This window comes from Phytophthora cinnamomi (genome assembly GCF_018691715.1).
Source record: "Phytophthora cinnamomi strain GKB4 chromosome Unknown Contig61, whole genome shotgun sequence".
NCBI classification, from domain to species: domain Eukaryota; phylum Oomycota; class Peronosporomycetes; order Peronosporales; family Peronosporaceae; genus Phytophthora; species Phytophthora cinnamomi.
This window is the reverse complement of record NW_027150994.1, coordinates 20,659-43,624: the sequence shown is the minus strand read 5'-3', so window position 1 is coordinate 43,624 and position 22,966 is coordinate 20,659. Positions and strand designations below refer to the sequence as shown.

At 56.3% G+C, this 22,966-nt stretch overlaps 8 protein-coding genes across 8 annotated transcripts; 5 read left to right on the top strand and 3 right to left on the bottom strand.

Annotated features, from left to right (window-relative positions):
- Window positions 1–2,105: 2,105 nt before the first annotated feature.
- On the top strand, window positions 2,106–2,921 carry IUM83_17528 (Carbohydrate-binding protein; the record flags this gene model as incomplete). Its single annotated transcript, XM_067942479.1, has 1 exon — window positions 2,106–2,921. One exon carries the CDS (start codon window positions 2,106–2,108, stop codon window positions 2,919–2,921), a length of 816 nt encoding a protein of 271 aa, XP_067787335.1.
- A 291-nt stretch (window positions 2,922–3,212) lies between these two features.
- On the top strand, window positions 3,213–4,007 carry IUM83_17527 (putative carbohydrate-binding protein; the record flags this gene model as incomplete). Its single annotated transcript, XM_067942478.1, has 2 exons — window positions 3,213–3,227; window positions 3,318–4,007. The coding sequence occupies 2 exons, from the start codon at window positions 3,213–3,215 to the stop codon at window positions 4,005–4,007; spliced, it is 705 nt and encodes a 234-aa protein (XP_067787333.1).
- Window positions 4,008–4,173: 166 nt separating this feature from the next.
- On the bottom strand, window positions 4,174–5,252 carry IUM83_17526 (RxLR-like protein; the record flags this gene model as incomplete). Its single annotated transcript, XM_067942477.1, has 4 exons — window positions 4,174–4,290; window positions 4,368–4,485; window positions 4,566–5,075; window positions 5,170–5,252. 4 exons carry the CDS (start codon window positions 5,250–5,252, stop codon window positions 4,174–4,176), a joined length of 828 nt encoding a protein of 275 aa, XP_067787351.1.
- Window positions 5,253–5,391: 139 nt separating this feature from the next.
- IUM83_17525 (kinesin-like protein) lies at window positions 5,392–7,430 on the top strand (the record flags this gene model as incomplete). The annotated part of the gene is made up of 2 exons (XM_067942476.1): window positions 5,392–6,990; window positions 7,062–7,430. The coding sequence occupies 2 exons, from the start codon at window positions 5,392–5,394 to the stop codon at window positions 7,428–7,430; spliced, it is 1,968 nt and encodes a 655-aa protein (XP_067787332.1).
- An 87-nt stretch (window positions 7,431–7,517) lies between these two features.
- Window positions 7,518–8,589, bottom strand: IUM83_17524 (tRNA uridine 5-carboxymethylaminomethyl modification enzyme MnmG; the record flags this gene model as incomplete). Its single annotated transcript, XM_067942475.1, has 2 exons — window positions 7,518–8,434; window positions 8,514–8,589. 2 exons carry the CDS (start codon window positions 8,587–8,589, stop codon window positions 7,518–7,520), a joined length of 993 nt encoding a protein of 330 aa, XP_067787337.1.
- Window positions 8,590–8,869: 280 nt separating this feature from the next.
- On the top strand, window positions 8,870–11,281 carry IUM83_17523 (adenylate kinase; the record flags this gene model as incomplete). Its single annotated transcript, XM_067942474.1, has 1 exon — window positions 8,870–11,281. The coding sequence occupies one exon, from the start codon at window positions 8,870–8,872 to the stop codon at window positions 11,279–11,281; it is 2,412 nt and encodes an 803-aa protein (XP_067787370.1).
- A 3,246-nt stretch (window positions 11,282–14,527) lies between these two features.
- IUM83_17522 (putative dolichyl-diphosphooligosaccharide-protein glycosyltransferase 48kD subunit) lies at window positions 14,528–15,950 on the top strand (the record flags this gene model as incomplete). Its single annotated transcript, XM_067942473.1, has 2 exons — window positions 14,528–14,663; window positions 14,740–15,950. 2 exons carry the CDS (start codon window positions 14,528–14,530, stop codon window positions 15,948–15,950), a joined length of 1,347 nt encoding a protein of 448 aa, XP_067787352.1.
- Window positions 15,951–16,226: 276 nt separating this feature from the next.
- Window positions 16,227–18,245, bottom strand: IUM83_17521 (uncharacterized protein; the record flags this gene model as incomplete). Its single annotated transcript, XM_067942472.1, has 1 exon — window positions 16,227–18,245. The coding sequence occupies one exon, from the start codon at window positions 18,243–18,245 to the stop codon at window positions 16,227–16,229; it is 2,019 nt and encodes a 672-aa protein (XP_067787369.1).
- Between the last annotated feature and the right edge of the window lie 4,721 nt (window positions 18,246–22,966).

Genomic DNA, 22,966 nt, shown 5'->3' with positions numbered 1-22,966 from the left:
GTGGGCGAGAGGTATGTTGCCGCGGCTGCTTGGCCTTCCAAGTGTGCGCTGCGGGAGAAGATTCAAGACTGAAGGGAAACTTACGGTCGACCTTTCCAACCATTTCAGAAATGGTCGGTCATTTCGGAAATGGTTCACCCAAACAGCTGAACTATTTCTCAAAATGTTATGTCCGCTGACCATAAAAAATATGGTGACCATTTCGGTCGGAAAATGTCGACCAAAAAACTAATTCTGACCCCCCCTCCCACCGCATTGGCAATAATTTTACTCGAGCAAGCCCACATTCGGTGTCGTGTGCTCTTCGGATGTTAACAGAATTGTTTGCTTGTCAGCGGTGTTGTATTTTCGTTCAAGACACACACACACACACACACACACACATACATAACTACATTGTTGGATACTGCTCACAAACATAACCCGAAGTACATGGGTACCACGAGTGACCGGGTCAGGCTTCACCGCTCATTCGACTGAGCGGAGCTTGCGGGACCCCTTCTGAGCCGCGGCGCCCGTGCCAGAAGTGCCCGTCTTCCCGCCGCTCGGACCAGGGCCATCGTTAGCGCCACCGGTTGCACTCGGCCCTCCGCTCGGGCCACCGCTCGGGCCGCCACTCGCTCCGGCGTCCGCATTCGCCGAGGCGGTTGCACTTGCCGACGCGCCGCCATTGGTCTTGGAAGTAGTTGCGGAAGCTGTTCCGTCGCCGTTCGTCGACGTGACCGTCTTGGTCGATCCACCATTACCTCCTGGACCAGCGTTGGCGTTCGCGGTGACGGTGGCAGGTGCTCCAGCGTTAGCATTCGCGTTGGAGGTGGAGGTGGCAGGTGCACCTGCATTAGCATTGGAGACCGCGTTGGCGGGCGCGCCGGCATTGGCGGTGGATACGGCATTGGCAGGTGCGCCGGCGTTGGCATTCGCGTTCGCACCCGGTGCGACTGCGGGGCCACCAACACCGACTGTGGGTCCGCCAACACCAACTGTGGGTCCACCAACAACTGCAGGACCGCCAACGCCAACTGCGGGCACGCCAACGGCACCAGGAAGACCGACACCGACGCTGGCAATGCCCGGCACACCGACGCTGACACCTGGTCCAACGACGCCAGGGCCATACGCACCAGGGCCCACTCCGACACTTGCAATACCAGGGACGCCGACGCTTACGCCGTGGCCGAGGCCAAGCAGGCCGAACGTCTCGGCCACTTCCCGCTCAGCGTGCACTCCGCTGGAGAGAGCCGCGGCGGCGATGCACATGGAGAAGATCCTTTCGCTGCTGAACATGACTGGAGGTTGTTTTGTTGAAGGCGGAGTCTCGGAACAGTGCAGAGTTGCTTTTGAAATTCGGCTTTTTAGAGGTTAAAGTTCGACGAGGCGAATTGGAAAGTGAGAAGCTGCCATTGCAGCACGACGTTAGGCTTGTTCGTTATGAGCGTGCATTCTGGATGCTAGGGCTGACGCGGACACAAATCCGGTAGCTGTACATGTGAAGATCCGGAGACCAGGCGATTTTGTTTGATTGGCATTGCCGGGCTCAGCAGTTGTCTACAATTGACACCTCTTCCTATGAACACGTCTCGGGACCCATCAATGTTGTTGCAACTGGTGCTGCTTGCGGCCCCGGACGCTATCAACGTGAACTGTCCGTTGCCCGTAGACGAGGGGTGAATTCGTGGAGGGCGGTTAATTGATCATTTCTCTTGCAACATTTCTTTGGTATTTCAAACAGACGCAGTGGATCTTGTCTGTTTGTGTGGTGCTCAGTGACAGCTACTTCAACATAGATCATACAAAGTTTAGCACTAAAAACGCAAATCACGACGTTTCGACAAATGAAACCTCAGACAACTGCTGAGCCTGACAATGCCAATCAAACAAAATCGCCTGGTCTCCGGATCTTCACATGTACAGCTACCGGATTTGTGTCCGCGTCAGCCCTAGCATCCAGAATGCACGCTCATAACGAACAAGCCTAACGTCGTGCTGCAATGGCAGCTTCTCACTTTCCAATTCGCCTCGTCGAACTTTAACCTCTAAAAAGCCGAATTTCAAAAGCAACTCTGCACTGTTCCGAGACTCCGCCTTCAACAAAACAACCTCCAGTCATGTTCAGCAGCGAAAGGATCTTCTCCATGTGCATCGCCGCCGCGGCTCTCTCCAGCGGAGTGCACGCTGAGCGGGAAGCGGCCGAGACGTTCGGCCTGCTTGGCCTCGGCCACGGCGTAAGCGTCGGCGTCCCTGGTATTGCAAGTGTCGGAGTGGGCCCTGGTGCGTATGGCCCTGGCGTCGTTGGGCCAGGTGTCAGCGTCGGTGTGCCGGGCATTGCCAGCGTCGGTGTCGGTCTTCCTGGTGCCGTTGGCGTGCCCGCAGTTGGCGTTGGCGGTCCTGCAGTTGTTGGTGGACCCACAGTTGGTGTTGGCGGACCCACAGTCGGTGTTGGTGGCCCCGCAGTCGCACCGGGTGCGAACGCGAATGCCAACGCCGGCGCACCTGCCAATGCCGTATCCACCGCCAATGCCGGCGCGCCCGCCAACGCGGTCTCCAATGCTAATGCAGGTGCGCCTGCCACCTCCACCTCCAACGCGAATGCTAACGCTGGAGCACCTGCCACCGTCACTGCGAACGCCAACGCTGGTCCAGGAGGTAATGGTGGATCGACCAAGACGGTCACGTCGACGAACGGCGACGGAACAGCTTCCGCAACTACTTCCAAGACCAATGGCGGCGCGTCGGCAAGTGCAACCGCCTCGGCGAATGCGAACGCCGGAGCGAGTGGCGGCCCGAGCGGTGGCCCGAGCGGAGGGCCGAGTGCAACCGGTGGCGCTAACGATGGCCCTGGTCCGAGCGGCGGGAAGACGGGCACTTCTGGCACGGGCGCCGCGGCTCAGAAGGGGTCCCGCAAGCTCCGCTCAGTCGAATGAGCGGTGAAGCCTGACCCGGTCACTCGTGGTACCCATGTACTTCGGGTTATGTTTGTGAGCAGTATCCAACAACGTAGTTATGTATGTGTGTGTGTCTTGAACGAAAATACAACACCGCTGACAAGTGCAAACCATTCTGTTCTCTGAAGATTTTGTAGCTAACGGTGAAGTTCCTTTGGATCAATGCTTGACCACCAAATTAATAATTGGTAGAATTGGCAATTATACTAGCATATGAATTAATATTTAATATCCGTTTTCCTACAAATCAGATTGCAACTGACGCTGAAGATGAAGGAGCTCGAGGTTGGTGTAGCCCTGCTCTCTGTAGACACCCGCCCCAATGGGACTAACTCGTATGCACACCCTCTCCTTGCCGTCGTTGCCCTGCTGCAGGACTACCAGCGGCCGACAACCATCGCAGACTTCGTAGCGGAGGTGGGCGTGGACCCCGCGCTCGGACTCTCGAGGGACGACGCCATGACGCGCCGCGCGCTGTACGGCGCCAACCGCGTGACGCCGCCCGTGAACTGCCCGTCCTGGGTCTGCTGCCTGCTGCCGTGCCTCATGCGCACGGCCTCCATGCAGGCGTATCAGGGGGCGCTGCCTCGCGAGTCGACGGTGCGGCGTCGAGTGGCGTCGGCGCAGGGCCGACCGGCCACGCGCCGCATGAGGATGGACGCCATGAGCCTCGTGTACGGGGACGTCGTGGAGCTCAAGGCTGGAGACGTGGCGGGCGCGGACCTGCGCGTCGTCGAGTGCTCGGACGACTGCGTGGTGGACCAGACGACGCTGGTTGGCGACGACGGGGAGGACGAGGAGGCCGGGCAGGGAGGCAGCAGGAAGCACGTCACAACGGAGACGCCGCCCGGGCATCTGCATCAGGACCCGCTTCGCTGCGGCAACATTGTCCCGATGACGGCGAGCGTCCTGCAGGGCACGGCTGTGGCGGTGGTGGTGTCAACGGGGGACCGCACGCTCTGGGGACGTCTAGTCACGCACCACGAGTGGCCGCCAGCACCAGGCAGCGTGCTGAGGAAGAAGGAGAGAGGGGACGAGGAGGAACAGACCAGCTTGATCGTATAGACAGGAGGAGCGAGGCTTTCGATTCCACTCCGGGCTTTAGGTTTTGTTGATGCTGGGGACTGTGCACAGCAAATAAGCGGTTGCTCCCATCGACTTTGAAGCATCACCACAGTTTTAAAAAAGCACTGATGCATGGCGATGGATGCGTTACCCCCTGTTGAGTAATCTACCGCCGTCTTCCACCGGCGGCGGGAGCAGGAGCGCCACCAGCTCCGCCAGCGGGCGGGGCACCGCCGTCGCCACCGAAAAGGCTCATGACGACGATAGGCAGAATGATGTACCACTACACCGACATACACACGCGGGTCCATCAGTACACAAGCAGAAAAGCAGAGGACGAATGTCCAGGACAGCACGTACGTATTTGCGGAGGAAGGATTGGCTCTCCTCTTCAGGCTCGTCGTTGCCGTCTTCGCTCTTGACCGGCTTGACGCCCTGGGGAGCGCGGTCACGCTTGACTGCGATGTTTTTCGGCGGACTGCAGCGATACAGACAACAACAACTCATGTCAGAGGCCAGCTTCAACACAGCAGTTCAACAGACAACAGCCACGCTTACGAAGGACCGGCCTGCGCCTTCAAAACGGTGCCGAACGGGCCGAAGCGCACGTCCTTGAGGCTGCGACTCTGGTGCTCAGCACAGGCGTCCGAAGCCAGGTAGGGCGTGAGGTACTCGATGGCCACGAGCTTGCCGCTGTCCGACAGGTGGAAGGCGAAGTCCTCGCGCAGCCGCATGGCCGCCAGCATGCACATGGGCACGGACGCCGTGACGTAGGGCGAGTCCGGGTCCGCCGGGTCCGCCTTGGCGCGCACCGTGTACAGGCGGTCCTGGTGCAGCAGCGTCTCCAGCTGGGCCACGTCGTCGCCGCTCAGCGCGGGCAGCCCCGAGAAGGTCACCTTGGGCTTGGGGGACGACGCGCTGGCCACGATCTCCACGGCGCCGCGCGGCGCAAAGGGCGCGTCCACGGCCAGACGGTGCTCCAGCTCGAACTTGAGGTGCTGCTCCAGCTCCCCCAGCGCCGGGATGGCGCGCTCGTCGTCGAAGTCGTCGCCGAACTCCTCCTTCAGTCTGTGGGATGCGCACACAGTTTTGGTCAGATCTAGGCCCACAGAGCAGCTACAGAGGCGGGGGAGGGGGAGAAGAGAGGGAGAGAGGAACGTACTCGGCGTTCTCCACCTCGCGCGGGTCGGCGGAGGCGAGCGTCGCCAGCAGAGCCGTCGCGAGCAGCAGCGTCCACGCCCTCATCTTCGTGCGTGTCGTCACAAGTGAGCTATGGAGCTGCCCCCTCCGAATCCCTGGTTGACTGACGCGTCACTGTAGCGAGGTAATATTTCCCCGCGCGTTACCGGTATTACAGTATTGTTTTAATTTGAAAATTCAATTGATGCCCAGTCGGGAGTCCGTCGCCCGCGCTATCCGCGCTCGCAACGGCGGCTCTCGGGCCAGCGACGCACCTTCTCTCACTGCGGCGGAAGTCAACTCCATCGTGCGCAAGCTCAGCTTCAGCGGCGCGGCCATGGACCCGGAGGAGGAGGAAGCAGCAGAAGTGCGAGGAGGAGAACCCGAAGGAGAAGAACAAGTAGACGGAAAAGAAGAAGAGGATGAAGAAGAAGAAGAAGAAAAGCAGGAGCAGAAGACCAACAAGGTGCAGATCGTCATCCGTCTCCGGCCGCTGGAGGCGGACGCAGAGCCCGAGTGCTTCCGCGTGCTGTCGGACGTGTCGCTGCTGGCGCAGCCGCCCAAGACGTCGCAGTCGTACCGCTCGACGGGCACGGCCACGAGCTTCGTCTTCTCGCGCATCTTCCGGCCGGAGACGCAGCAGACGGAGCTGTTCGAGGCCACCACGAGGCCCGTGCTGGACGCGGCCCTGCGCGGCAAGAGCGGCCTCGTGTTCGCCTACGGAGTCACCAACTCGGGCAAGACGTACACCATCAGCGGCACGGCCGAGGCCCCCGGCGTGCTGCCCCAGGCGCTGCAGTACGTGATGGACGAGCTGCCGCGACGGAAGGACGAGGACGCGCGGCCCGTCACGAGAGTCACGGCCACGTACCTGGAGATCTACAACGAGAACGTGTACGACCTGCTGTCGCCCGCCGTGCGGAAGCGCAGGGCGCTGCGAGTGCAGGACTGCGACGGGAAGATCCAGGTGCGCGGCGCGGTGGAGAAGCCGATCAAGACGCTCGAGGAGGGGCTCGAGCTGCTGGAAACGGGTCGACGACACAAGCAGATGGCGGAGACCAACTGCAACTCGGACTCGAGTCGCAGCCACTGCGTCTTCACGCTGCACTTGTACCAGCAGGTGTCCCGGTTCGCGCTGGAGCTGCGCAGCAAGGTGTCGATCGTAGACCTGGCCGGATCGGAACGTGGATCGAAGAGCGGCGCCACGGGACTGCGTATGCAGGAGGCCAGTAAGATCAACGGGTCTCTCATGAACCTCATGCGCTGTTTGGAGACGTTGCGGTGGAACCAGCAGCACCCACCGAGTCTGCAGAAAATGGTTCCGTTCCGTGAGTCCAAGTTGGCGCGTCTTTTCCAGGAGAACCTCGTGGGAGACGACCATGGCCCGTTGGTGATGATTGTGGCGGTGAACCCCTCCAGCCATGAGTTTGACGAAACGCTGCGGACGCTGAAGTACAGCGCTGTTGCGCGCGAATTGGTGCGGACACGCACATCCATCCCCAGGAAAGCAGCACCTACTGCCACGTTCTATGATCTAGATGGTCGACTGAAGAAGAGGAGACGACAGTCGACGGAAGTATCCCATGTTCCGTCATCGGCGAGACCGCCTGTGGATCGAGGTGTGTCTGCGCCAAAAGTAAGTGCAGCGTCGCCACCCACCAGGGCAAAAACAAAACAGCGCCTGAGCGAGTCTGCGCGCCGTCAACATAGAACGGCTGCATCTACAGCTAAGCCGAAGACTGCAGAAATTGCTACATCACCGATGGAATCTCAAAGAGAGGTCGCTGAGAAGAACTTGCACTGGGTGAGTAGCAACATAAGCTTCGTCTTTGTTTGTGATGATTTATTTGCTCATGTGTGGGGTGTCACGCGCAGGCCAAACTGGAACTGGAAAATGAAGAACTACGAGAGCAACTGGCGCAGGTTCAAGCGGAAAAGATGCGAATGGAGGTCCGTATCCGTGCAGAAATCGGCAACGAGATGCGTGAGCAGTTGCAACAGATTCGTGCACAGTATCAAAGTATGCAGCGCTTGCAGCGCGAAGATCTACCGTCAGCGCGCAAGAAACGAGAGCGGCAACATGCTGAAGAAAGCGAGAAACTTCGTGCCCACGTGCAAGAGCTTCGTGAGAAGGTGCGCGAGTGTGAAGATGAAATCCAACGTATCCACAAGCGCCACCAAGCAGAACTTGATAAATTGCAGCCTCAGGATGTACCTGTACCAGTAGAAGACGAGAGCATGTGACCAAGAAAAATATGCGAAGACTATGAAGGCATGCGATGCCATCGAACGAGAATCTCCACTAAAGCACCGTGTTAATATTTTGTTTTGTCAGCTCAACGCACTTTCGTACGTTGGAACCATGTACTTGATGTTAATGAAAGCGTCTTCGCCGCCTGTCTGTTCTAGAAGCTCCAGCGTCTCCATGATCACTTCACCGAGGTCTTGCAAGCGCTGCTGTCGGAAGTCTATCTCATCACCAAGGTTACGACGCTTGCTCTTGAACATGTTCAGTATCGGCAGAACCTGCCGGTAGTATGGGACCAGTAGCGGCCCCACTCCCGGTGTTTGTGCGAGCTGCTGAAGCAGTAGCAACGCATCTCTCAATGCTCCATTATCACGGGTCTCCAAGTTCGTGCGAAGAGCAGGTATGACCCGGTGTAGACAGTCGACAAGCTTGTTTGGGTGTCTCTGGGCAAAAGCAGCTAACTGAAAGGCGCCTTCACGCGCCAAGAAGCTGAAAGGGAACGCTTTCTCGCGCATGCCGTCTACAAACAATGGGAAGTATTTGCTGAAGTCGAGATCTTCCATTGGTGCTGTCCACCGTAAGCCAGCCTTCCCACCGCCCTTGCCACCTTCTATCATGATCGGAAGCTCGTTGCGGGCGTAAGCTTGAGGAAACAGTGAAGCTGGAGCAGAGCGCTTTTTGAAAGCTCCTGCTACTGGTGGCAGCGCTTCTTGTGCGAGTTGGGTACTGTGCTTAGTAACTTGGACGTGCCGGTCAATGACCGAGCGCGTTGGTGACGGCAGCTGAAGATCCGACATGACCTGCTCTCTCTCCGTCTCAAACGAAATCGGTCGCGTGTTCAAAGTCGGCTCCGATTTGGACAGTTTAGGTAGTCGCTGAGGCTTCTTCGAATGATGATGTTGACCTCCTTGATGCTTGCCTGTCTTACACAAAATTCCCACGGCCACAGCGTTCAGGTCTTCCTGCAGTCGATGCTTCATCTTGACTTCAAGTACGCCCACTGGTTGCCAGTTGCAATCAAGCAAGGGTAAGTTAGCTTTACATTTTCTGGCACGCAAATGCACGAACTGCCTGCGTACCATTGCGTTGTCGCGGGTGTGACGACGAAGCTATACTTTTGGGGCCCGTGGAGAGCGGCGCAAGTTCCTTTTTCATTGTCGCCGTAGGGAATTAAGCGTGCAAAGCCCACTGGGATATCGGAAGACGTATGCACATCCCACTACACCCCGCGTGCTGGAGTTGTCGAGCCTTGCGATCGTTTATCGCTTCTTGTGTGCTCCCAATATACGACATCGGCGATGTCCATCGCGCAAAAATAGTCAAAGGTTACTGCAACCGCCGGCGCCTTGGGCGACTTCCTCCCATAGCAAAACCTCACTAGCGGTCGAGCAACCACCACCAGCTACTGTAGCTATTCGTACGAACTACCAGCAGCATGCGCGTCTTCATCACCGACTTGGGGTCGTCACTTTCGACCGAGCTGGCGCGCAACTGCCAAGATGCAGGACTCGAGGTCGTGGGCACTGCCGCCCGCGGTGGCAAATCCGAACTGGCGGCACTGAAGCGCCAGCTCCAGAGCCACCCGAGCAGCGACATTGCCAGCGCTGTGAAGGAGCCCGTCGCACTGCAGAGCGACTCAACGGCATGGCGTCGACTGGTGCAGATCGCGGACGTGGTCGTGGTCACCGCATTGGCCACCGACACGAAGCTCGCGATGGAGACGCTCAAGGCTTTCGAGAAACGCGGGACGACGAAGGGGGACGAGGAGGCCAACGAAGACGAAGGCGACAGTGTGAAGCGCTTCATCGCCGTGTCCTCAGTGCTGTCGTGGAGCAAGAACGCGCCATTCGCTGCTTCGGGCGCGGATGCGGCCCACGTTGAAGACGACTTCAAGTCGCGCCGACCAGCGCGCAAGTACGCGGAACTCAAAACTGCCGAGACGCAGATATTGAGCGCGCATCGCACCGGGGAGCTTGAAACCTGCATCGTAGGCGCAGGGCTTGTGTACGGCGGAGCGCAGTCGCAGCTGCAACTGATCTTCCGCGAGGCTTGGTTGAATCCGGATCGGTCACTTTTGGTGCCGAGTCTTGCAGCCCAGACACAACCCGCGAGTCAAGGCCGGAATCTGCTTCCTATGATCAGTCTCTACGACCTGGCACTCCTGGTTTTCCGCATGGCAGCTTCGCCATCTCCGCCTCCGAAGAAATACTTGCTGGCCGTAGACAAGACCAGCGGTAGCACTACCCTGCGCGACGTGTGCCGTGGAGTCAGCACTTTGCTCGCCTCGGGACGGCTACGTGATCGCGACGAGTCTACTGGTGCCTCGGATGCCGAAGCTGATGCGCTACTACTGGATGAGGAGGAGGAGCTAGTAACACCACTTCAGCTCCACTTGTGCTTCGACACGTCCGCTGGAGCGATCCACACACTTGTAGCGCCGGACGAGTGGCGCCACTATTCACGTGGCCTTCTAGGAAACTTGGCGTTCTTCGTTGACGACTTCATTCACGCGATGGATTTGCGTCCGCTGCGCACCATCGTCCTGGGTGCACCTCGTGTCGGCAAAACCTTGCTAAGTCGGCGACTCGCTAGGGATTACTACCTGCCGTATTTGTCCCCACAAACACTGCTGAACGAGCTTTTCGCACCTGAAAACGATGTGACGCATGCAATCCCGACCAAAACTGCTCAGGCTGACCCGGAAAGTGACGGAGGACAGCAGGCCAACAATGGTGAACAACAAAGCGAAGTCCTCGAGGTTTCGGAGACCCAAAAACTGCGAGACGAACTGCAGCAGTGGGCTCCAACTTCTGGGGGGATAAGTGAAAATGTCAACCAAATCCCTGAAACTGCGCTGGTGGCATTGCTCCGCTGGAAGCTACGCAGTGCCGCATGCCGTAACCAGGGATACGTGCTCGACGGACTCCCAATCTCGGCCTCCCAGGCGGAACAAATCTTCGCGCAGGAACCTAGCAGTGATGCCAACCTTGACGGTGAAGGTGATGCTGGCGAAAATGGCGGCGGGGACCCTGTTGAGGGGGGCGACAGCGGTGAGGCTGCAGGTGGGGAGGAGAACGCTGAGGGCGGTACTGCTTCTCCTGCAGTAGATATCGAGGCATTGCTAGCGCGTCTGAAGCCCCGACGACTTGTGCTAGCACCCAACCGGGTGGTAGTGCTGCAGGCCCCGCGGACGCTACTGGAGATACGCGCACAGGCGTTGTCAGAGGCTGAGGCCGAGCGCACGGAGAACACACAGGAAGCATTCGCTCGGCGTTTCGACGACTTCGAGGCCAACATTGAAGCCCTAGAAACTGTTTTCGAGAAGCCAAAGCATAACCCCGATACGGCTGAGCCGAAAGCAAGCCCTGTGGAGGGTGTGGAGGTGCTGGAACTAAGTTTGCGGGACGACCACGCGTATCGCGACGAAGCAGCGTATACTGCTCCCATCCAGCGTTACATGGAGCAAGGAGGTCGAGCACCTCGCAATTTCCATCCCACACGCGCTGAGCTGCGCGAACAGCGCCGTGCCGCAGAAAAGCAAGCCCGGGAGGCTGAAATTCGTGCTGCACAGCGCACTCAAGAGCAAGATGCCCAAGACGAAGCCGTTCAACAAGCAAAACTCGCTCGAGAACGCGCACGACTTGAGTTACTACAACGTGAAGAAGCTGAGCTACTGGAGACGCGAGCTAAACCTCTAAGAACATATCTCATGGACACGGTGTTGCCAGCACTAACCGAAGGGATGCTGGAAGTCGTCAAGGTGCAGCCCACCGATCCTATCGACTATCTGGCGGAGTTTCTCTTCCGCAAAGGCCAGGAACTAGATGACGAGATGAAGGAGGAATAAAGTATGCTTCAGTGAATGCTATGCATGTACTCTTCACAACCAAAATGCCAATACCGCGAGGAATCGTCCTCATCGAGGATACACATCGTGTATGAAAATTGAGTAACATTCCTGTTTTCTGAGTAATTAGTTCGAATACTGAACTTTGAGTAAGCATCGGTTTGTACAAAATAGATCGACCTATCAAGACTTCAAATTTAAATTTGGTTTGTATGGTGTGGTCAATTGACGACGTGTGAGAAAATGACACGTACAGATATTTCATGTGTTTCTGCCGAGTCCGCATTATGAGCATGGGACTGCTGCTGCTGTTCGTGTTGTGGGTCAGAATATTTGATTTACCCAAATAACTGAGTATAAATTGGTGCTGAAGCATCGAGTACAATGTTGTCGACTTCTTGGCAGTCGTAAGGTGATGCCGCTGTTGTTGTAAAGCTCAATAATTATGATCAGTCGAAGAACGAAGGACTATTTTCTGATGTGCATTCTCGTACCCTGGATCAACCTTCTGCGTTGAAGGACCAGGTCGTGATGCAGCATCCTCCAATCGCCTTGGCCAAAAAATAGCAAGATTCTCCAAATGTAATTTGGAAGACATGCTGCAGGACCCCGCGTTCAAGGCCAAAACGTTTTGGATTTGTACGTCCCGGATGCAATCATGAAAGATGCTTCCCAACCCAGAGTTAGCACTGGAATACTGGAACAGGCGGGCCATAGGTATATCTGTTGGCAACATCGAGGTAGGCAAGTAGTCAAATAGCATGCGGACCTCATGTCAAAACCCAACCATTTAAGTTTATGTGGCGGCTGCGGTCACCAAAAGAGTAATTAGCTTTACATCATTTTCGTTGCCCTCGCGAGCGAGTGATCCCACCGCGTCAAAATTTGCAAAGCATGACAGAGCAGGCTGCTTTGTTGTCGCGAGGAATTGGAGAATTTGTGGACTGTGAACCGGTGCTAGAATACCTAGGTGGTGGTACTTCGAATTTACATGGCGTAGATCGGCTGAATGGTAGGTGTATCAAAGGTCGGGCGATTGCGAGAGTGGGCGATCGTTATTGTACAAAATTATCCTGAGCTAATGATGCCTAGCTGATTCGCCAGAGTCCTGCGCCTCACGCCGCCCACGACTTCGCCGAGACTGCAAGGGTCGAAAGCATCCATACAAATGTATCGTAAATTTGGGTCAAGAAGGCACATCCCACTAAAGACACGTACCAAAGCCTGCATAAGTTCCTGCTCGCGCTGTTGCAGCTGATGAACTTGCTCTCGCAACTGTTTCATCTCGTTGTTTGGACTGCCTTTTCCTGAAACGACCTGTTGTTGTTGAGAATCTTGACGATGCTGACTTTGATGTTGTCGAAGCACTTTGTTCTCAGCTTCAAGCTGCCGTAGTGTCTGTTCAGTTGCTAGAGCCCGCTGCGTTAGTCTTTCGTGGTCGTCTTGAAGTGTTTGGAGCTGGTTACGCTGCGAGGTTGAAAGCCGTGAAGGTGATAGTGCGGGGTGCGAGCCTTTTGGCACTGCTCGAGAGGTCGGCGACGTGTTGATTAGTGGAAGCAAGCGCGAACTAGACGGGATGGATGCTAGGCTTGGCGGTCGTTGGAGCTGGTTAGTCATTTGATTCGAGCCCGCCAACTGTAGCCGAAGTCGGAGTGCATCGTTTTCCGTTCGGAGCACGTGGTTCTCGTGCCGTAAATTGCTGAGCTCTAATTCGACGGGATCTACCTGTACCGCCGGCTTATTGCGGATATTTTTCGCCCGCGTTGCATAATTGAGTGTGCTCAGTGTGTCCTCCAGCGCTACTGCCGACGGAGAAACACATGCGATCATCAGCGTCAGACTTTGACCTCCAAGTGAGTCCATCAATAGCTTGGTCAGTTTACTATCCCTATACGGAATGAAATGGCTGGTGCTCCCCGCAGCACTAATATTGCTCCCCGAAGCCAGTGCCGAGATGACTTTTCCCAGCGTAAGTAAACTCCGGTTAATATTGCTGGTTTCCTCTGCATTGTTTGACCGAGTCTCTTTTAGCCGCTCACTGCCTGCGAGATCCACGAAGCTCATTTTCCCGTATCTCGTCACGCCGTGGCTTTGACCACTATCGGAGTCACGCGTCTCGGTGCGATCCACATGAACAGTTAGCAGGGAATGACTGCGACTTGAGTCAGCATTCATGCCGTGTGATGCCACATGTCGATTTCGGTGACCCTCGTCTACAACGGCCAGTACGTCGGAAAGCGAGTCACAGCGCACGACGAGGAGGTCCTGAACGTAGAATCCCGCGCGAGCGTTCCACCGCACGTTCAGGGTGCCTGACCCTGGATTGAGCAGATCAAACACCTGCTCATTGTAGATCTCACAATACGAGGCACGGACGACACTCTTCACATCAACAGGTGCTTGATCCAAAAGCGCAAAAAGGTGCTTTAGAGCTCGGGGGATAAGCCCGTCGGAGAGCTCCAAACCGTTACTAGATGTACCCATGCACTCTTCACGGGATCCTGTTCCTGCCAGCAGCTCGTCTAGACCTGACATGCTGTAGGTCTTGCCGGATCCAGTTTGGCCGTAAGCGAAGACAGTGGCAAGGTATCCTTCCACCACCGACTCGAGTAGTGGAATGACCCCACAGGTGCGAAAAAACTGTCCCTGTGACAGCTCCTCCGAGGCGCACAGATCAAACTGGAAGCTGCGCACGAGTTCTCGTGCTGTGTTGTTGTTGTTGCTGCTACTGCTACTCGCAGAGGACACAACTTGAAGCGTGGTGGACTCTTTAGGCAAGAAGCGAAACAGCGAAAGATCACCCCGCGCTCGCTCCGTGGCGTTCATGGGGCGACAGCGCACCACCACACGCACCGTGTCTGCAGGCCTTCTGCTGCCGCCATCGCCGCGATCAACCTCGTCTCGGTCTACCTCTGGAATGACAGCCAGCTCGGCCGTGCTGTCCACCAGCCGGCGAGGACTCGGTCTGTCTGCACGAGGCGTCGGGCCATCAGGAGTCCTCGAGCGCTGCACGGGCTGCAGTGCAGGAGCGGTCCGCCGCGGTACCGCCACACTCCCCGGGGACCGGAGACGACGCACTCGTGGCGCGGCGGCTTTCATAGACTCCCGCAAATAACTTCAACTTGCACATCCTCGAAAATGTTGGCACAGCGGCGAGGCACCTTTATCCCCGAAAGTGTTCCTCGAAGTGGTACACTGTGCCTGGATACGAGATGCCACGCGTCCGGCACAAAGAAATCGTCGGTCATGGCGTTCCGCTCCCTCCTCTCGGCGCTGTGCCTGGCGCTGGCGCTGGCCGTGGCGCAGGCCGCGCGCACCGCCGTGGTGCTCGAGTCTCCGGAGCTGCAGCAGACGCACTCCAAGTTCTTCAAGCTGCTGGAAGGTCAGCAGCAGCGACTGTAGCGACAGTAGTGTAGTATATAGTGTGGCAGACGGCTGACCCTTCTTGTCTCTTGCAGCCCGAGGCCATGAGCTGAGCTTCTTCGCGGGCGAGGAGCAGCAGCCGCTGGAGCTGGAGCGCTTCGGGGAGCGCACGTACGAGAACCTGGTGCTGTTCACGCCGCAGAAGGCGCTGGGGTCGCTGCGCAAGTCGGACCTGCTGCACTTCGTGGAGGAGGGCGGCAACGTGCTGCTGTCCGCCAGCAAGAAGCTCACCAAGGTGCAGCGCGAGTTCGCGCTCGAGTGCGGCGTCGAGTTCGAGAAGAAGGGCAACGTGGTGCTGGACCACGTGAACCCCATCGCGGACGACGGCGACATCTACAACTCGGTGATCGCGGCCCAGGACTTCGTGGCCTCGGAGCGCGTCGTGGGCGCGCTGGCCGCCAAGCCCAAGCCCGTCGCCTTCTCGGGCGTCGGCATGTCGCTCGAGCCCAACAACATCCTGGCCTTCCACGCGCTCATGGCCCCGGCCACGGCCTACTCCGCCAACCCCGTCAAGCCCATCACGGACAAGGTGGTGGCCAGCGACCTGCTCTTCGGCAACCAGATCGGCCTCGTGACCGCCGTGCAGGGCCGCAACAACGCCCGCCTCGTCTTCGCCGGCTCGCTCGACCTCTTCAGCGACAAGTACCTCGACAACGAGGCCTTCGCCAACGCCGAGTTCGCCGACGCCGTGACCAAGTGGGGCTTCCAGGAGAGCGGCGTGCTGCGCATGACCAACGTCAAGCACCACCGCGAGGACGGCTCGCAGCCGGCCAAAATGCTGAGCGACGCCAACCGCGGCGACCAGCCCATCACGCTGTACCCGGACGCCGAGGTGGCCCGCGACTCGCTCGTGTACCGCGTGAAGGACAACCTCACGTACTCCCTGGACCTGCACGAGCTGAAGAACGGCAAGTGGGTGCCTTACAAGGCGGATGACGTGCAGCTGGAGTTTGTCATGCTTGATCCCCACGTGCGCACGACGCTCACGCACGACAACAAGGGCCACTTTTCCGTGACCTTCCAGGCCCCGGACGCGTACGGTATCTTCCTCTTCCGTGTCATGTACCGCCGCCTGGGATTGTCGACGATCTACACGACTACTCAGGTCTCTCTCCGCCCGTTCAAGCACGACGAGTACGAGCGCTTCATCCCGGCTGCTTACCCGTACTACGCCTCGGCGTTCTCAATGATGGCGGGTGTGTTCCTGTTCAGTGTGTACTTCCTGTTCTACGACGGCAAGAACTAGAAACGCCGATGCACACGCGGGAGCTCTTGCGAAACAAAGGACTTCAGTGTTTAACCAGGTGGCGTTTTTGCTGCCAAGCTGTAATTCAAGTTGGACACCACCGCGTTGCCCTCTACTGATGGACAGAATTGTCAATTCGTAACACTAACTTTGCTGTTGCTTTGTCCAACAAGAACACAACACCAATGCACAACCTACAACTTTCAATGCATCAACATTTCAATCCAACCCTATCGGATATTTGCAATCGCCATGTAGACTTATACTTGCACACCCTTAAGCCAGCTGCTGCTTGAGCGGAGCTGGCACCACTAGCTCAGGAGCAGCAGGAGGGACTGCAAAGCCTTGCCTCAGTGCCTCTTGAGAAGGCGAGTGCATCTTCGCCGTCTTCTGGAGCTTCTCGGGACTCATTCCCCGGGTAGATGCACCACTGTGCTCGTCGGAGTCCGACTCGGTATCCGAGTCTGTTGCGATAGCGGAGACCAGCGGGCGACGGACGCGAGATTGACGCGGGCGCTTCGAGCCCAACACGCGACGGCTCTTTGTTGTACTGGAGTTCATGTACCTGTCCTGCAGCTTCTGAAGCGCTTCCTCCGCCTCCAAATGCTCGTCCATCGTCACCCCACCATGGCGGACGTAGGTAGAAGATCCCAGCTTCTTTGGAATGCGGATCTCGGCGATAGATTCGCTAGCGAGCTTCTTGGAGATGCGCATCGGGTTGCAGCACAATCGCGCCGAGAGAAAAGCACGAAGTGTGGTGCCCTCAGCGATGTCGAGGATTCCCTTAAAGAAGCAGTCAATCAGTGCTGCAGCAAACACCTCCTCATCGTGGGACCACGGGCCACTACGTCGGAAGTAGCGCACAGGGCTTGCGCTCGGCGTGCTGACAACACTAGCTGTTCCCGTGCTGGACACACTTGCCACGCTGGACTTGCGCTCGCTCTTGACGGGCACCACCACCGGAGGAGGGGCGTTCTTGTGCGCCTCCTCGCGAGCTAAACGCAGCTCGGTAAGGCGGCTTTCTACTTCGAAGAGCTCCTCGGAGAAGTCTTCGTCATCCGAGCTATCCGATGCGTGCCCGGCATCCTTACGCTGGTACGTGATGGAGCCGACATTATCCGGAAACTTGTGTTCGCCCATGCGCTGTGGGGCTAGCTTCATCGATAGCTGCTTCGGCGTGCAGCCTAGTTGCTGGCACAGATAAGTCACGAGTCGGGTACCCTCTGGCAGGTCGAGAACGCCGGCCGTGAAGAACTCAAAAAGTGTGGAGACCAATTCCTCTTCTTCCGGTGACTCGAATCCGGTGCGGATGATGGTGGGCTTGCCACGCTTGGGCTTCAATCCCTTGCGTGTCCCCTTCCTCTTGCGATCGTACGCTGACAACTTCGGGTGGGAAGCGTGGTGGCTGTAGCTGTCATCGTCATACTCGTCCTGCTTGAAGTGCTTTCGGTGAGAGCGATCGTCGTCCCAGTCATCTCCGCAGTGGCTGTTCAGTATGCCCGAGTTAAAGCTGGCGTCTCGGAGCTTCGCCAGCACACGGTCGACCTCCTCGCGCACTTCAATGCTCGGCGGGGGTTGGGCGGCCACAAACACCGAGGCGCCAACTTTACGCGGGATCTTCTGCCCGGCCAGAGACTCTGTGCCGAGCTTCATCGAGACGCGGCGGCGGTTGCAGCAGAGCTTTTCGGCCAGGAACTTGCGGAGCGTCATGCCCTCGGGCAAGTCCAGCAGCCCTTCCAGGAAGTAGGACACGAGGGCTGCTGCGTACTCTTCCTCGGCCCGGGACCAGATGCCGCTGCGCAGATACTGCTGCGGCTTGTCGCCGCCCGTGGGAGACGACAGAGCCTTGGGGCGGCGACGCTTGATCATGGCGTCGGCCTGGACGAGCAGGTCCAGCTTGGACATGAGGTCGTCTCCCCCCGCGGCGGCGGCGGAGGACGGCTGTTGCTGCTGCTGCTGCTGGGCCTTGCCCAGTCTGTTCTCCTTTCCATCTTTGCGGCCGGCTGCCGCTTGTTGAGCCTCGTCGTCCGGACGAGGGATCCCTGGCTTAATGTCGGCGTCCACCCTGTGTTCCTGCTCGGCCGCGTAGTAGCGGACGGCGCCTGCTGTGCCTCCTCGGACGTCGCGGGGCGAGGCCGCGGGGGACTCGGCGGACGGCTGCTGGAAGTCCTGGAGGATCGCCACGGCGCACTGCAGCTCGTCGGCGCTCCACTTGCGGCTGGGCTCGCGCTGAGGAGGGGCCGGGGGCGGTCCGTCTTCCTCGAGGGCGGGGCTGAGTATCATGGAGAGATCCATGGCGGCGGGCGGGCGTCTGTCTGGGCGGCTTCTTTCCTGCTTCTCTGCTGTGCCTGGGGAGAACTCGAACTGAAGGCCAGACAGAAACGCGGACAACCCACCAACCACAGCAAGCACCTGGCGCGACACGGCGAGCCTCAGCAGAACTCGCGGTGTCCGTGCGTCCGTCACGTCACGCTTTATCTAGCGATTTGTATGGAGTTGCACCTGAGTGCAACCTCATACAAAGTGTGGGTTTCGACAAACCTGTCGCCAACCGCCGCACTTGGCGTGCACGCGCGCCCGCAGCGCTGGCGTGAGCTATTCCAGGTCGACTAAAACCCGTCGGTCGGCCCAGGGTGAGGTATGCCAGCACGCGCAGGTGCAGTGGAGACATAGCCCCCAGGAGAAAAACACCGGGCAGAAGCGGGAAAAAAGTGAGGTCCGTACAACAGCAACATCGCGGGTAGGGTTCAGCAGAGTTTGGCTGCGCTGCAAGTATTCAGCGCGAGCGGCCTGCCTTCGTGGCCGCTCATGGCGCGCTTCGCCTTGCGCTCGCCTGCCAGCACGCGCTTGGCCGACCATGGGCCGAAGGGAAGAAGTCTGTCGGCGAGGTCACGTTGCGGTTGTCCTGCATCTCTCTTTTGTGTGCATGTGTCACTATAATAGATACTGGAATAGAGTCTGGGACGCGCCGCCTTCAACACCAGAACTGATGCCGTCTAGAAGCCCTCACGAATTGCTACAGCCTCCTTACTCCAGTTGGGGGTGCAGCCGTCTTTGGCGGTGGTGTAAGGTACCCCGTAGTTGATGGAGGTGCAGTGGCCGCATGTACACCACACCGATGCTCCGCTTGGCGTCGATGCAGCCTCGCCCTGGTTTTGCGACAGAAACTCTATCACGAATCGAACGAGCCGTCGAAACTGACTGCATCCGGATTTGCCCTCCGCAGCCTTGCAGTGCAAGCACGTTGACCTGCAACCGTGCTTGCCGTGTCTTTTTCGCTGGGGGGTCGTGCGGTCCAAACACCGATGGACAGAACGCAAGTAAGCAACGGACCTCACATCTGAAGCGGACTGGAGCTCAACTTCCACTTTGGACGGCGGAGCTGAGTTTACTTGTTGTCGCCCCGCACACAGGTTTGCGCCGCCAGGATCCTTGTCAAACGCGCTGCAGGGCAAGCTGACGTCAATACAGCATGTCACAGGGGTAGGGAGCAGATCCCAAAAGATCGCCAATGCTCGCTGCAAGCTGCAAACTGCTCTGGACCAGAGCCTCTGGTTGACGCCCTGGCGCACTGGATTCCCCGCGCAGCTCACGCCGGAAGACTTGGCACCACAGCGAAGGCAACGCCAGCCTTCTGGACGGGCTTCGCTATTACTAGGTGTGGCTAAGGCGGAAAAACCGCTCTGTTGAGATAATTCGGTGGTACAGCCACCGACGCCACCAATAACCGGAAGTCTCAATGCGAGTGCCAGCAGGCATTCCGCTAGGAAATCCCAACGAACTGCAGCCCTCAAAAAGTGCGCTGAATATGTACAAATCGATTATTCGTAGGAATCCGTCTACTCTGCCAAAACTAGTTTTTGGTCGCGCAGCGCAGAGACTAAGGGGCACGCTGAATTTGAAGCAATGCCCCCCTGAGACGGACTCCTCGGTGAACGTCCCAACAGGCAACGGCTCGATGGCCTCATAGTTATTAGCTTTGCCCACATGCGTTCGCCATCGATCAGAATATAAACCAAAGGGGGATATAATAGCTCTAGCGGACAGGAGCATGCGCTCTGTCAGAATATCGGCAGCCTGTAAGTGCGTAGAGATACCATGGAATACGCTCGTGGCACTTTGACGGCAAATATCGATGGAGTTGACAAAATGGAGGCGTTGTCTTCTTGATTGTCGCTTACTATTAGAACTGTAGCGTCTGGGCGTTGACAAACGTTATAGTCATATACTGAATATTTGGACGTATCATGTCATGCTGCATTTTATTCGAGTGCACATTCTGTAAAGCATCAACACTGTACAGTAGAGAGGTCATCAATACCTACAATTTGTTGCCAATATTGTTCAGGGTTCAGGGAGAAGAACTGACCCCCCATAACACTACTCGACCTACGCTATTTTTGACAGGCTTTGAAAGTACTTCGCATGCCATGAAGTCCCCAGGTACAAAACGACTACCGTTGAGCTGCTTTCACACAGAGCTGTGGAAAATAAGATATTGCAATATTGCCAAGATTGTCAGTCAATCACAATATTTGATTGTGTGAAGATCTCAATCGGCAATCCATTCTACACTTCTTGATCCCTGCGCACACCTGCAATCTGGCAGGGAAATAAGCACCCGCGAGTCCAGAGAATCGATGCAAGCTCCCAGCTAGGTTTTCTTGATTTTCTGGCTGCTTCAGAATGCGAGACGAGGGAAATTTTGGCTTAATTATTGGACACAAATTAACATGATGAATATAAGATCAAAACATCCAAAATTTCGTCGATTTTAATGCTTAGCGGATGTGCGATGGAGCAAGTAGATGCGTTAGTACGATTGCAAAACCAAACTAATAGGAATCCACCCGCCAAATGAAACGTAAGCGTGGTTATGTATTACAATATTTTGTATTTAAGATTGTTGAGATTGCAATAATCGATTGCTCAAGATCTGGGAGTTCAATCAATAAGCAATTATATTTCCGCAGCCCTGGCTTTCAGGTCGAAAGAGGCCTCAACAGCTATTGAAGTAGCAGGCAACCACTACAGGTCTTCATACGCACTTTTTCTCTGTACTTACGTTTTGTGGCCAACTCAATCGGTTCTACTGTATTTCGTCAAGATCATACCATGTTCAGCTGCGTAAATAGTTGAGCATATGAAAATGCCGGGCGTCGTACTCTGGCAAGTCCCTAGGCAGCTCGCGGTGGTCACAGAGTACGGATCCTACATTATATCTATCATACGACCCTACGCTAGGAATAGGATCGTCCGTGTAGTAGCGTTCCTGAAAACAATATTTTAGGTATATTTTGCTGGCTTTCTTTATTCAAATATGGGACTGTATTTATCGAGAGCATCTCCACCGCTAGGCATAAATGCTAGAGACTAAGGCGGCAATTTGACTCGTATTGTTGCAGGGATTATTTTTAAATCTAGCAGCACCTGTCTCGATTATTTCCGTCAGTATTTTGATACGCTAAAGGACTGTGAAAGCGCGATTATTTGATAAACCTGGCAATGCCCCTCTCTTGCCCTGGACAAATTCGTTCAGGCTATATTCCAGCAGAGGTTAAACTGCTCGTTTAGTCCGCGCAGTGCGGAGAACTTCGGAGTAAATATGTTGTTTGACCCTCCACGCTGGAGATGCTCTGACAATATTGACTGTGGCGGCTGTTTCGACAATCAATATTCAATATAAGTATATTGTCCGCAATTAGCAATCGCGACGACTAATTCATGGCCCAATAATTACGTGGATCTCACGGCTGATACAGTTCGAACAATACTTAGGACGAAATACTGTCCAACAGTGGTCGCAAGTTACAGTACCCGTACACGTTTTTATATCGTTTACCCGTACTCGCAACCGGGATTGTGGGAATCACTTCGGCCGGGTACTGCCAGTCGAAAAATCCAAACGGTGGCCACGGGCAACCGAGTTCACCGGATTAAAAACTTCATTTTCAGTCGTCGTCGTCTCCAAAATACTCTAGTGTACCTCAACACGAAGCTATTGCTCGCAAGCACTAACGAACCGTGTCGCATCTCCGACGAAGAAGCGAAAACTGGAGCAGCATTTTATAGCATCTTATAATCATCCGCGAGTTTTAATAACAGAATCACGGTTCACCGGAAAAAATCGACGGGCAACTATGGTCAACCAACAGTTATCCAAATTGAAACCAGGGATGTCGTCAGCCGGATACGGCCATCCATCCTTGGAAGATTGCGACGTCTGCTGAGGGGGGGGGGGGAGGGGTATCGCTGCGATGGTTTATTTTGTTTTGTTGTTGAATTGAGGACCATTGCTGTCACCTGGTGAATGCGACGACCAACCTAAATGCAAAATACCACTAATACAACGTATCCCCGTCCTCAAGTATTAAACTTCTGTCTAAGTTACCGGTATTGACATTTCGAACTGATAATATTATACGAACCGTTTGCGCTGCAAGTATTCAGCGCAAACTGCCTGCCTTCTTGTCGCGCTTCGCCTTGCGCTCGGCTGCCAGCACGCGCTTGGCCGACCATGGGCCAAAGGGAAGAAAATTTTCGGCGAGGTCACGTTGCAGTTGGCTGCGACTTGTCGATCATGTACGTGTGTTATTCGGGTTGGAGACAAAACACGACGAGTTACCCTATCACAATGCACGACAACGAAGGAACGAAGGTAGGAAAAAGATCAATCCACTTGAAAATTAGATGGCGAAAGAGATGCCACGACAGCACGTAAGGCTGGGTATGCTGCGAGTTGCTGTAAGTGCGATCGCATTCATATCAATGTATTATAAGCAGTAGGCCTTGGATGCCTTGCATGGCTCGCCCAAAGAGGTTCATTGAGGGCCGGGTTATGACTCCGGATAAATAATACATAACTATTATAATCGTCCTTCAACTAGAGTCTGGTTACCAGCACGCCAAAACCTCTCTCTCAGTGACGACAGTGATGATGATTTCCAGACGGACGGATACTGACAGGCTCGGCTGCTACACAAACGTTTAGGTACCTGGTAAACTTGTCCACACCC